This window comes from Fulmarus glacialis, unplaced genomic scaffold, assembly GCF_000690835.1.
Source record: "Fulmarus glacialis isolate BGI_N327 unplaced genomic scaffold, ASM69083v1 scaffold30275, whole genome shotgun sequence".
Classification (NCBI taxonomy): domain Eukaryota; kingdom Metazoa; phylum Chordata; class Aves; order Procellariiformes; family Procellariidae; genus Fulmarus; species Fulmarus glacialis.
Window position 1 is genome coordinate 17336 of NW_009212920.1, and position 12254 is coordinate 29589.

The following is a 12254-nucleotide window of genomic DNA, read 5'->3' on the forward strand; positions in this document are numbered from 1 at the left end:
CTGCTGAAGGAGTTTCGGAAGGAAGGGACAACAACATTGTGCAAAAGATAAACAGTCCTGTTTTCCAGGCAAACACGAAGTGCCAAGTTTCTGCCTTTGGAAGAGCTGCAAGGCCAGACTACGCATAGCATCAAGGTTACTATTCTGATCTTAAAGATATATAAATATATATAAATAGCAAGTTACCAAGGCCTGCTGGTCTGTCTGTCCTCTGAGCATGCTCTGGTGATCAGCAGCAGTGCTTGTTAGCAAGGACCTCCTCTGGATTTATGGACCTACACTTCAAAAGCTGCAATTATTCTAAGGATGGGGAATATATTTTAATTAAGCAGGGAGGAGAAAGAACTCAACAAGCACTTTGCCCTGTGACTTTTTATTAAAAGAAAGATTTTGATCTTGTTTTAAGCATTCAGTGAAAGATGAGAAGTAAGAAGTGGCCCCATCAGATAGCATCTCCCTCTCACAGCACACACAGATTAGAAAAAGAAGGGAAGCACTCAATCCTTGAGCTCAGATGTGGGCATAGGACATAATCCAGCACTGATGGAATGGCCTGACCAGCTTTAGTTGGTTCCCAGTTTTGCTGCATACCTCGTTCAGCTCCCTGAACATTAAGGGGGATTTTGCCATCACCTTTGTGCATCCAGAGAGCTCAGAAGTTTGGCACAGTACGTGGAATTTACCTATAATCCTTGAAATCCTCCTTCCAAAGCTGGAGGAGGAAGTTCAAGCCACTTTCCAATCTCATGAGACAGAAACTTCCAAAGCTTCACTTCTGCTCTCATGTTAATACATTCCCAATACATGTGTGTCTTCCTACTTTCTATAAGGTGCCATTACCAAGTGCTGGACACGGGATGCTAGAACAGGAAGCTGGGACAAATCCAGGTCCAAACGAGAGCTCTACTCCCTGACCACAGAGGCTGGGCTTACTGCAACAGCACTATGTTTGGGTACCTGGAATTGGAAGACCAGACACAATCCTTTGTAAGTAAAAATCCTACTCGCATCATCAGATCCAAAGCCTAATCTGAACCTAGCTACAACCAAGAAGCTATGACAGCAATAGCCAGGGGAGCACAGGTGAGTCTCGCAGATGAAGAAGGCAAACGAGCATGGAATACTTCAAAATCAGGCTGTAACACGCAGGAAGCTGGTGGTCTCATCTGTTTTTCTCTCCTCAGAAATGGTTGATCATTCACTTTGCAAGGCTAGGGGCTCTCCATCTATAGCACGACTCCAAACACTACAGCCTTCCCCAAGGACCCACTGCCCACGCTGTCCTCTCCCAGGTGCTGCTGAACAACAACTGAGGGATTCCAGTGTGTTTTGTTTTTCCCAATCAGCTAGAGGAGGAAACTAGAAGAATAACATCCCTGCCCTAGTCCCAGGGGTGCTGCAATTGCCAATCTCATTTCTGACAGATCTCTAATTGCCAGGAGTAGAACTACCTACAGAGCCAGCGCTCAGAGCAGCCTTTCTAACACTGAGGAAAACTCATGTTCTTCACATACTAAGTCCAACAAAAAAGCAACCTAGAACACTTAGAGCATCTTCCAGCCACAGGGCTTCCTTAGGACAGACTGTGCTTCCCATGCCCTCTGACTCAGCTGGTCACCATCCACATTATCCACCTCAGAGGAACAAAACAAGACCTGTCAGCTTGCTCAGGGATACAGCAGGAACCAAGCAAATTGAGAAACAGAAGTCGGTCCACATGTCAGCCTGGAAGTGGGAAATTTCTAACAGCACAGCATTGATGCTGCTCCCCTCTACATGCCCAGCTCTGCTCCAGCATCTCTTGCCTCATCTTAGCATGTCACTACAAGTATCACTTGCCCAGGATAAGTGTCTGCAGTATTACCACAACCAGAGACAACATGGTGCAGTTACAGATCTTGCAACTGTTGTCAGGGTCCAGTTATCATGGGAAGAGATTTTGTTATCAAATGCATAACCTTACCACGTAGGCAGCGGTCAGCTACATCAAACATGCCACCGAAAGGTAGTGGAGCTCAAAGTCTTTATGCAGGATGTATCCTAATTCTTTAAAAGGGCTTGGTGGTATGTGTAAACTAAGGCCAAGCAATGGTGCAACAGGGTCTGGACTCAGCAGATCCAGTTCTGTAAAGAGATCACGAGGCTCTGGAAAACTGCACGGTAGCAGCCATGGTCAACACCTTCTGCCCTCAAACATCACAGCCACTGAGACACACCCTCTCCCCACGCGCAGGAAACACCAGCTACAATTAGCTGAGTGACCAGCTCAGGTACAAATGATAATTACAGGCTGCACAGGAGCTGCTGCAAGCAATTATTTGTACTACTATAGCACTGATGAACCCCGGTCACGGGCCGGGACTCCATTGTGCTAAGTGTTATATAAATACAAACTAATGACCCATGGAAACGTTACATATACAAAGACAGAAGGGAAAAAAGAACTCATTTACCTTTTCAAATGCAGCCAGAAGAACATGGGCATGACCTGTCACCTCAACCACCACTGCAAAAAGAGAAAGAGCAGTCCTGGTTAAACCTTGAAAACAGCACAAGCATAAAACTACCACGAGCTGAATTTTAGTCTGTTTACAATTTTTAAATCACCACCTGTACTATTTTCATCTCCTCTTGCAATTTAAAACTTTTCTTATCTTGTCATCAGGTTGGTTCATCTCGCACTCCTGCAGAGCAAGAACAAAACCCTGCTGGACTCTGTGGTGGGCCCTACACAGACATGCCTTCATTATCCTGGGTGCTCCAAACTATCCCATTTTGTTTTCAGAGGTGGAAAGGGAAAGCAAAACAAAGAGCTCAGGGGGATTCTGCTCTTCCCTCAAATTCCTGTTTTTAATTACCTGAATTTATCACAGAGATTAATAAATCCATCTGGTTTAACAGCAGTTGGCAGTACTTCCAGCCCTGGTACTTATCACTTTATTTCACTCTAATCTGACATGCTTATAAAACATTTATTTCTCATACCAATTTTGGACACTGAAACATCTCTGTGCAGTTCTCCGATTTTTTCCCCAAAGACAAACATCGTATCTTCCCTCTTCCAAACTCGAGGTTTCCGTCTTAATCCAACAGCATTAAGAAGGGGCTGTCAGAGGTTTCTGTACTGCATTCATGGCTCCCTCAGCAAATAAAAATACAGAATAGAGGTACAATCCCAGTCTCTCTGGCTCAAGACTAAGGTTCTGTTCAGCTCCAACTGGTTGGACCCTTTTGCTTAATTATGTTCAGACTCATCATATGGAAATGGGAGACAGAGGTCGTTGAGGAGTCACCGAGGGAAGGGAAGGCATGTAACCACCTCGCCCTGCCTGGACCGACGCGTACCCGGGCTGTGCTCAGCACATGCAGAAGAGCTGGCAGACACTGCTATCAGCTCTGTGCCAGAAAGTTAACAGCTGAAGGAAGCAACTCCTCTGTTGTCTAAAAGGGAAAGGAGCTCCAGGAACCATTCACTGGACTACGGCACAAAGATCGTGTTTGGAAACAGCGGTATGTATGCCTGCAGATTTGCTGGGTAACTGAGATTGGTCATGGCAATTTGGGTGCAATCAGGAACGTAATGGCACGCAGAAAAGAGGGCTAAAACTGGGAATTTATGTGCTTGCTCCCCCCTCCGCCAGCCAAGGGCAAGGCTGTTCTAGCTCACTCAGTAAATGAAATTCAGGTCCCTCCCCACAGTTTGAATAGCCAAGTAAGAGGTAACAGGCATGGCTTCCCTTCATACCCTCCATGGCATTCAAGCAGCGTGTGCGGCTGGAGCTGTGCGACCCGTTCTGTGCGGCACCTTCCCCCCCGCAAAGGGTTTCTGTACTTTTCCCTGAGAGCAATCCCGCTGGCAGGAACGGGAGAGGGCTAACATTGCAAGCTCACATTCTTCAAGGCACGCAAACATCTCCTGGCAGAATTCAGTCGAAACCAACATCTCGCTGACTGCTATTTTAATTTGCTATTCAATTTTATTTAACACAAGCAGTTAAAGGCCAGCTGTAATTTTCCAGGTGTTTCAAACACACAAGGCCAGCTCCTTCCAGTCCCATCAGTTAAAAAAAGAACCAAAATACACAACAATTTCCTCAAATCTCGCTCAAGCATCACATATTTTTGTGCTGATACTCTTTCCAGGAGAGGATTTAAAAGCAATGGCCTTTCCAGGTTATTAAAATAGATGACAGTTCACTATTGGCTAAGACTGGGCATGGTATGTGCATAAATGTATGCTTCCCATGCTGCCTCCTGTTCTATTTTTGGTCCTTCTAGGCATGCCCAACATTAGAAAGTACAAATACCTTGCCAAAAGCTCCATAAACAGAGGAAGGTGTTTTACATTTATGGTCAAGAAATACACATATATGTCAATTTTACTAACAGTGCCTGAAATCACTAAAAACAGATGCACTTTAGAAGTAATTTCCTTTATGTTGCGCTGTGCTTTGTTAGTCACGCTTTAAATTGATTCATCCAGTTCTATTTCACTCTGCTTGGAGGACTGTAAAATAACGCAATGAGTTTCTGGGCATTTTCACATCTACAACATAAGAAACTGAGCAAATGATTGCACTAAACAATGCAATCAACAATGGATTTTTCTCCTTTCTAATTATTCTTAAATTTTATACAAAACGTTACAAAATGCAGAAGTGAAATGCTGGTTCTGCTGACCACAACAGCCCCCAATTTTAGAGAAAACGTGACTTCCTTGTGCCCTTTTCATTGCTGATGCTTAGAATGAGTGCAAACACACGAGCTCAAAAGCACACGCCCCCTAAAGAAAACACTGTGCAAGGTGAGTAACAATCTGAACATTTACTGGACTTCCCTCTCCAAAATGGCAACGTGCTTTAAAAATAATCAACAATATTATTTCTCATCAAAGGTTATGCTCTTTTATTGTAACCATTCAGCACCCTTCAGAAAAAGCAGGAGAATTTTAAACGGCTGAATGAAGCTGTATTTGGTTGAACAGTGGTCTGAGCATTTTAAAACCATTTCTTTTTCTCTTGACTGTGCCTAGGGGAAGGCCAACCCTACAGTTAGCTATAGCTTTTATGAAGACAACTTACCTCTCAAAGAGGAGGAAAAGACCAACTCCCTCCTTGCCTTACAAACTGCAAGTGCAAAACCCAAAGAGAAAGGAAGTAATTTCCTCCATTTTGTGCCTGGCACTGGTGGCAGAGCCAGGAGCTCTCCTAAACACTATTCCAACCCTAAATACCTGGCCACTTTTCCTGTAAAAAACAGAGGTTATTTTTAAAAGCATGTTTTTAAGTAAGAAGCCGTGGTTAGCTGGGCCCTTTTAATACAGGGAAGTTAAGGTGAACTCCTGAAATATTTTTATTCTGGAAAGGCTCCCCAAGCCTTTGCTACAAGTAAAATGTTTCCATCATTGCAGAAGGAGGCCTGCCCTGAAGGAGTCACATAACCTCAAAGAGAGCTAGAAGAAGACCAAGGGAACACACCACCATGCTTACCATCCCCTTCATCCACCACCGCTCGGATGACCACAGGGAACACGCCACGATCCAAATCAAAGTTCAGCTGAGGGAAAGAAAAGGGATGAGGTTAGACAATTCACACCAGGCCTGCCTGAAGACAATGCTTGAGATAGCATTAACATCAGAAGAATGAAGGCCCCTTCTGACAGGTCCCCAGTCCCTGGTCTCAAAAGGACACGACAGAGCAGGAGGATTTAATTCAGCCACAAACTTTCAAAGGGAGTCAGCCAGAATCACTACAACATATATACATTGACATGGCACTGAACACCAGCCGTGGCTAGCAAAGCAAAGGATCTCCATTTGAATTTTATATGGTGTTTAATTCTTACTAATTCATATATCCTGAAAGTCTCCTAAGTGATTTGTAGTAGGACAATTTTCTCAAAATATATCTAGTGCCATAGTTTTGCTTGCATATGGTAGGATATACCGGTTATAGCACAGCAGTATGCGTTATGCTCCCTACACAACTTGAATGAAGTTCTTGAAGACATAGAGAAAAATCTGTAAAACTTCAAGCTCACACAACACTCTAAGGAAACACCAGACTGATTTCCATCTCTTGGCATGTTATGAAATTCAGGTCATTGACCTTCTAATCAGCGAGAGTGGAAATTTAAGACCTCACTTGAGTGCAAGGAAAACAGACTCAGTTTCTTCCTTTGCCCTGCGCTTCATTAAAGCACTTCAAAAGCTCCATGTCATCTTACAAACACAAGAAAAATGCAACCTGACACACACTGTCCTATGCCAGGAACAGAAGTGGCTCAAAGACTGGATTTCTGGTGTTTTTTTTAATTACCGACTTGGGTTTTTTTGTCTCATCTCTTGCCAAGAGAGAAAAAGATGTCATTTCACGGTGGTGCTCCAGGTAGTCTGTTTTCAGTTTTCCAGTGAAAACTGAGACCAATTCGAAGGGCCGCAGCACCATTCAGATAGTGCTTCGGGGCTTCCCTCACTTTCCTGCAGCCCCAACATTTGCAGCATGATTTTCTCCAGCCAGCCCCTCAAAAGATAAACTATCAAGATAGCTGTTGGCATTGGCAAAAATGGCAACCCAAAACACCCAGACTGGAGGGAAGGTGACCCTCACCGTGAGCCTTAACATAGTTGAAAGTGGTTCCTCCTCAGATGAATTACAACCTAAATGTTCATCCTGAAATGAATGATAAATGTACACTGGGAGACGATATACCCTGGCAGCCACCAGCCAAGCGTGCCGTAGCCCATTAGCCACACGGCTGTGCCTCTGCCAAGAGCTGCAGGCACATGCTTCGGACTGCAACAGCTCACCAACCTTCCACGGGAGGTGCAGGGGGAAGAGGGAATTGCAAGCCTGCTGCTCTTCTGTCCATAGCTGCATGCTCCTCATGCAGGCTGCATGCGTTTGGGGCCACTCAGCTTCTGCAGCGCTTTCTAGAAGCAACTCCTAGCTGCGTAACAAAGCTTTGCACACACATGCATTCAAACGTGCATACTTGATTCCAAACAAAAAGCATGTGCTGGAAGACCTTATGATTTGACCTAGCTAGTCTTCAAACCTGAGGGATATTGATTTTCATCCTCTGTATGATGGTTTTACATTTTATTCCTCCTATAAACTACCAGAATCTATTCTCTTTCCAAAACAGCAGAGTAACAGAGCAAACAAAAATCTCATTTAACCTCTCAGAATTTGTTATAGAAGAGACTCAATGAGCCACTATTTTCCAGCTTGCATTTTTGAACCATTTTGGCATGCCACAGAGGGAAAATTCATCGAGGACAATTGATTAAAACTGCTGAAAGAAGCTTATGGTTTTGCTTTGCTTCCTGCTCTGATTTATTACTGTATGACAACAGTTACTGTTTGTCCATTTGAAGGGAAAGTCACATCATAGAATTGTGGTTGCTTTATGATACAAACTTTTGCATTCTCAAACAAAAGGCCTCTTTAAGGGTCCATTTCACATTCATTTTTAGGGACCTGAAAACAACTGTCTCAACACAAGCCATACACTATAACTTGCAAGCAGACCAGTATATTATGAAGACAAAGTAAACTCCTATAAAGCTTTCCACATAACCCAACATAACATTATTTTTGCTTCTGTTGGCCAGCCAAGAACTACATCATATGCGAGTATTACACTGAGCAAAAATATGAAGTAAATCTGGGTTTTTTGGACAACACCAATAAAAAAGCTGGAAAGCAATCTGAAGCATGCAATTGTACACAGCAGAGTGATAACACTCTGCCAGCTCTCTCAGATAAAAGTGCTGCATTTCAGTGGCCAGCTAAGAAGATTTAGCCATATGCATTTTACTGGACTTGAGAGGACAAGGACTGATTATGTACACGGAACCAAAATGAGAGAAGAAACTCTTCCGAATCACAGTGCTTGTTCCACATTTTCTCCACAACCAGAGCTCCCAGTAACACCAATGAAAAAAGAGGAGACAGAGGATGCAGCAGAATCAAGCAAAGGGAGCTAGAAGCTTACTTTTCCACAGCATATCTCCCTTTAAGCTGTCAAAGGGACGTGACTTTAGTACTCGAGTTAAAGCCTTGCTGGCAGGAACAAAAGTGAAAATTAAACTTCTCAATTCTTTAAGAAAGGGATCTGAGCTCCTACTTTCCAGCTCTCTCAGACAACAGAAGGGATTGAAAAGCAGCTCTTCCAGGCTTTTGTAGGCTGAACTTGTGAAATCATATATTGGCAAAGAAGCCAAGACATCAGGAGACCAGACTCTGCAGGCTCTTGGTAACCACCACGGCATTTGTTAAGGCACGGGACTGATTATAGTTATAACTGTAACTTCAAGACAATAGCTATTCAGTCTTTTCAAAATACATGAAAGATTACTTTTTTCCCCTTTTTTTTTGTTTCTTTTTCTTTTTTTTCTTTTTTTTTTTTTTTAAATAGGTAGAGTTATCTTCTTTCTTTGTTTTTTCTAAATAGGTAGAGTTATCTACCAGGGTTCACATACAGAATACTCTTATACAGGCTTGGGTCAGGAGATGAACACCGTATCAGTGTTGACCTGGGAGAGGGGTCCACAGGAACAAAAACATTAGCAGTAGCTACAGACTCCTCTGCATCAGAAATCTCTTACGGCAATTCTGCACAGAGCAGGGGAAAGACCAAGGCCTCCCTGCCGTGCATCATGTGCAGGGGAAGCCCTTGGGCCAAAGCTCAGAGGCTGAAGAAGCAGAAAGTTACTGCCTGGGTTGGAATTTTGCAAAGATACCAAAATTAACAGGAGTCCACAGATCTTGCTATGTAATAAAAGCCACAGAGCTTAATCAAAACCAAGCCCTCGTCTGTTTGCAGTTATGGGTTAAACTAAAAGGAGGAAGGCATTCCCTTATTTAGCATTAATGCACCAGTGTGAATCTGCCCCAGAAGGAAGAGTATCCCCCCACAACACTGTACTGCTACAGTTGTGGCCCTTAAGCAGAACAGGAATCTTCCAGAGCAGTGGTCTCCAAACTATTTTGACTATTCATCCCATCAGTAAAAAATTTTGAGCACGTACTCCCAATATATGTATATTCATTATTTATAAGATATATACATGTACTACTGAAGTTCTTCCCGCACCCCAATGAATTGTCTTGCATGCACCCCACTTTGGAGACCACTGTTCTAGAGGACCCGCCAAAAAAAACAAAACCAAAAACCAAAAAACCACCAAAACAGAGAGATCAAGACATTTGCTCCCACAAGCTCTTTGGCTGGCAGGGGGAGGAAGGCTGAGGAGTGGCGGGTTGCTCCAGGAAGAGCTCCAGTGCCAATCTCTGCAGTCTCCCTCCCACACCAGATGTTGGGATGCCAGCTGATCAGTGATATCAAAAGTCGCTTCTTCGGGTTTCTTCCCTGTTTGCCTGATCTACCTGCCAAGTTCCCATACAGTGTTCATACCTGCTCCTCCCAGGGCCCCATTCATCTCACACCCACAAAACATGCCATGGCAGCTGGGAAAGGGTGTCTTCCAGCCATAACTTCATGGCATAAATGGAGTCCAGTGCTTCTGGGACAACAGGGTTGTGGAAAGAAGGGGATACTGAGAAGAGACTTACCTCATCGTCCTTCCAGTCTGAGAAATCAATCTTGAAGGAAGGCAGGGAGAATTGCTGGCTTACCCCTCTCTTGTAATGAACTGTCTCCGACTGCAGAGAGGGATTCTTTGTGCTGTATCTGAAGAAAGGGGGGAAAATTTGCTGTAACAAATGATTGCTCTCTGCTAGGCTCTCATTCATTCACGCCTGTCCGCCTTTCAGGAATCACAAGTGGCAGCTCTAAGAGGCTGGCAGGGGCTGGCAGCCATTCAGTGGGCATACAAAACGGGAAGGGAAAGGTCAAAGCAAGAAGGTGAGCACAGGGAAGGGAAAGCAGCGCAGACAGGCAAGGTCTGATTGGATCCATACTGACCTGCCTGGAAACACTGGGTGTCAGAGGAGTGCAGAGGGATGCGGCAGCCTGGCAAAGGCTAGCTCACTAAATCCAGGGCTGAGGCAACGCTGACTTTCAGCCCAGTACAGAGTCTTATTTTCTGCAGGAAACCCAGGAAGAACGAGCAATGTTCTAACAGGGGTAACACACAACCCAGCACAGTGCTGAAAGCTCTCCTGTGCCTCCGCAGGACAGCTCTGCAGTGAGAAACGCTGCTTGGCTCGCCATCATCCTGGTAAGCAAGAGCCATTCCAATTCACTCCTCTATTCCTCATGTGCTTCCCCAGAGGTTACCAGGGCAGGGCTACCAACACCACCAGAGACACCAATCAGTCCTCCACATCGGCTACCTAGAGAAGAGTCACAATTCTTCCACTGTTTCGAGGCCCAGCACTGAAACACCAGCACTGCCAGGCTGGGATGAACATCTCTGGAATGGGACCATAGCTACCACCCACCATCTTCTGCACCCAGAGCCCACGCAGCGCTGTCTGCCCCAAGAGAGACGTTTCACCGCCCACTGACCGTCACTACGGACGGTGTGATTCACAGTGGGCTTCAGTGGCAAAACAGGATCAAGACGTTTTCACCCCTTTCTGGAGGGTGATTTCTGAGCCGGATGTGCACAGCCTCTCGCTATGCCAATCCTCTCTCTCGCTATGGCACAGGAGAGGAGGCAGTGAACTGCAAAGCAGGGTGGGAACATCTGAAACTGTTTTTACCACCAAAGCCTTTGTTGTCAAGCTATCAACCGTGTGTTCAGAGCATGTTGACAAACCGGAGAGAAAGCAAGAGATCCCTTGCCCAAGAGGCTTACACTGCAGAAACAACCACCTCCCCTGGCACAGTGACGAGACAGGTCTAGCTCCAGCTCTACAAGAAAGACTTAAACAGCCGGTCACAGTAATGGGATGTTATCTCTTCCGCACATTAACCATCACTTCGTAAGCAGAGCTTCACATGGTGACACTGGGAGAGCGCTGGCCTCCTGACACTGCACACTGAACAGCTACAAGTTCAAAGCCTTGTTGACTGTTCAAATTTGATTGCCACTGTTGACCAGACAGCCTTGATCGACCAGACGGCCCAGGGACAGGCTCCAGGGACAGGTCACGTTAGCACCAGGAGCAATGATCTAGGCTGAGTTTTTCCTTAATTCAGCTTGGGATATCACACAGGATCCCCTGTCAACCAGCTCCTCAGATTTTGCTGATTCTATTTCTTAAAGAATAACCCGGACAGTACTACTGCCAGCCCTGAGAAGGAGACCACACCAGAGGAGATCAAAGCATTTAATGTGGCCAATTCAGTACAGAGCCCTGTCAAGCAGAGCAGTTAAAGTGTGCACAGAGGCAAAGAAAAGAGAATCCTTGCTTGAAAAACAGGATTCTGTACTTTTGAGGATGTTCAGCTGTTCTGAAACAGACACAGCTTACAAATCACCAGGTACATAAGCAAAGGTTGGAAAGCTCCAAGTTCCTTCGGCCTAACTACACTTTGTGGAGGAGTGCAGCACACTAGAAGGGGATGGCAATACAAAGCTTTTCTACATCCGAGGTAATGCCTTCTGGTTTCTCTAAGCAAGGAGCAAGAGGGCTGGGCAGCTCACTTCTAGAGGGGGTGAAGCAAAAACCGTGGGAAAAGCCCAAAGTGCAGAGTCAACCAAGAACTGTAGAACTGATCACACCAGAGATGCAAAGACCAGGCTGGAAGATGGCAGAAGTGATTAGAGAGGACATGCCTGAACCTTGAAACTCAGCTTTAAGCGATGTTGTGGGAACTTTACACTCAAGAGCTATAGCTCTGGCAGCTACCTGCTGCCAGAGTGCAAGAGCCCACAGAGACAGCAGGCTGCCCTCCAGGGCTCAGGCCAGCCAGCACTGTAACACAGAGCCTTAAAGCACAATGATTAGGATGCATTTTGCAGCTGCAGGTGTAAGAACCTGGATACCAGAAGATGATTAATATTTATTAATTCCTCTCAATCCCAAGGAGGAAAAAACAGGCTCCCCACTGGCATGAAGTGCTGCCTTTCTCTGGAAAGCTAGTGTAGTTCCTGCACCCTCAGGATCCAGAAGGCTTATTGAGTGTCACAAGATCCACGTTAAATTCTGGAAGGCTGTGACGAAGGCCAGGTTCACCACATGCACTCTGCTCTTCCTGCCAAGGCAGGTGCACTATGTTATTTATGACAATACCTTACCCTCAAAGACCACTCTGTACTGCACTGAAATTGTGCTGCTTTACTAGAAGGTCTCACTCCATCCTTTGCATTTAAAGCATGGTGTGGGAGAGATCAGAA

At 45.2% G+C, this 12254-nt stretch overlaps 1 protein-coding gene across 1 annotated transcript in view; it reads right to left on the reverse strand.

The window, feature by feature from the left end:
- MGRN1 (mahogunin ring finger 1, E3 ubiquitin protein ligase) overlaps positions 1-12254 on the reverse strand; it is a gene marked incomplete at its 3' end in the record, with an annotated part of 47331 nt that overhangs the window by 15951 nt on the left and 19126 nt on the right. The window contains exons 4-6 of the mRNA XM_009578037.1: positions 9580-9697; positions 5490-5556; positions 2454-2506 (exon numbers count right to left, since the gene is read on the reverse strand). Of these exons, the coding sequence (XP_009576332.1) occupies positions 2454-2506; positions 5490-5556; positions 9580-9697 (238 nt within the window). The remainder of the gene's footprint in view (positions 1-2453; positions 2507-5489; positions 5557-9579; positions 9698-12254) is intronic.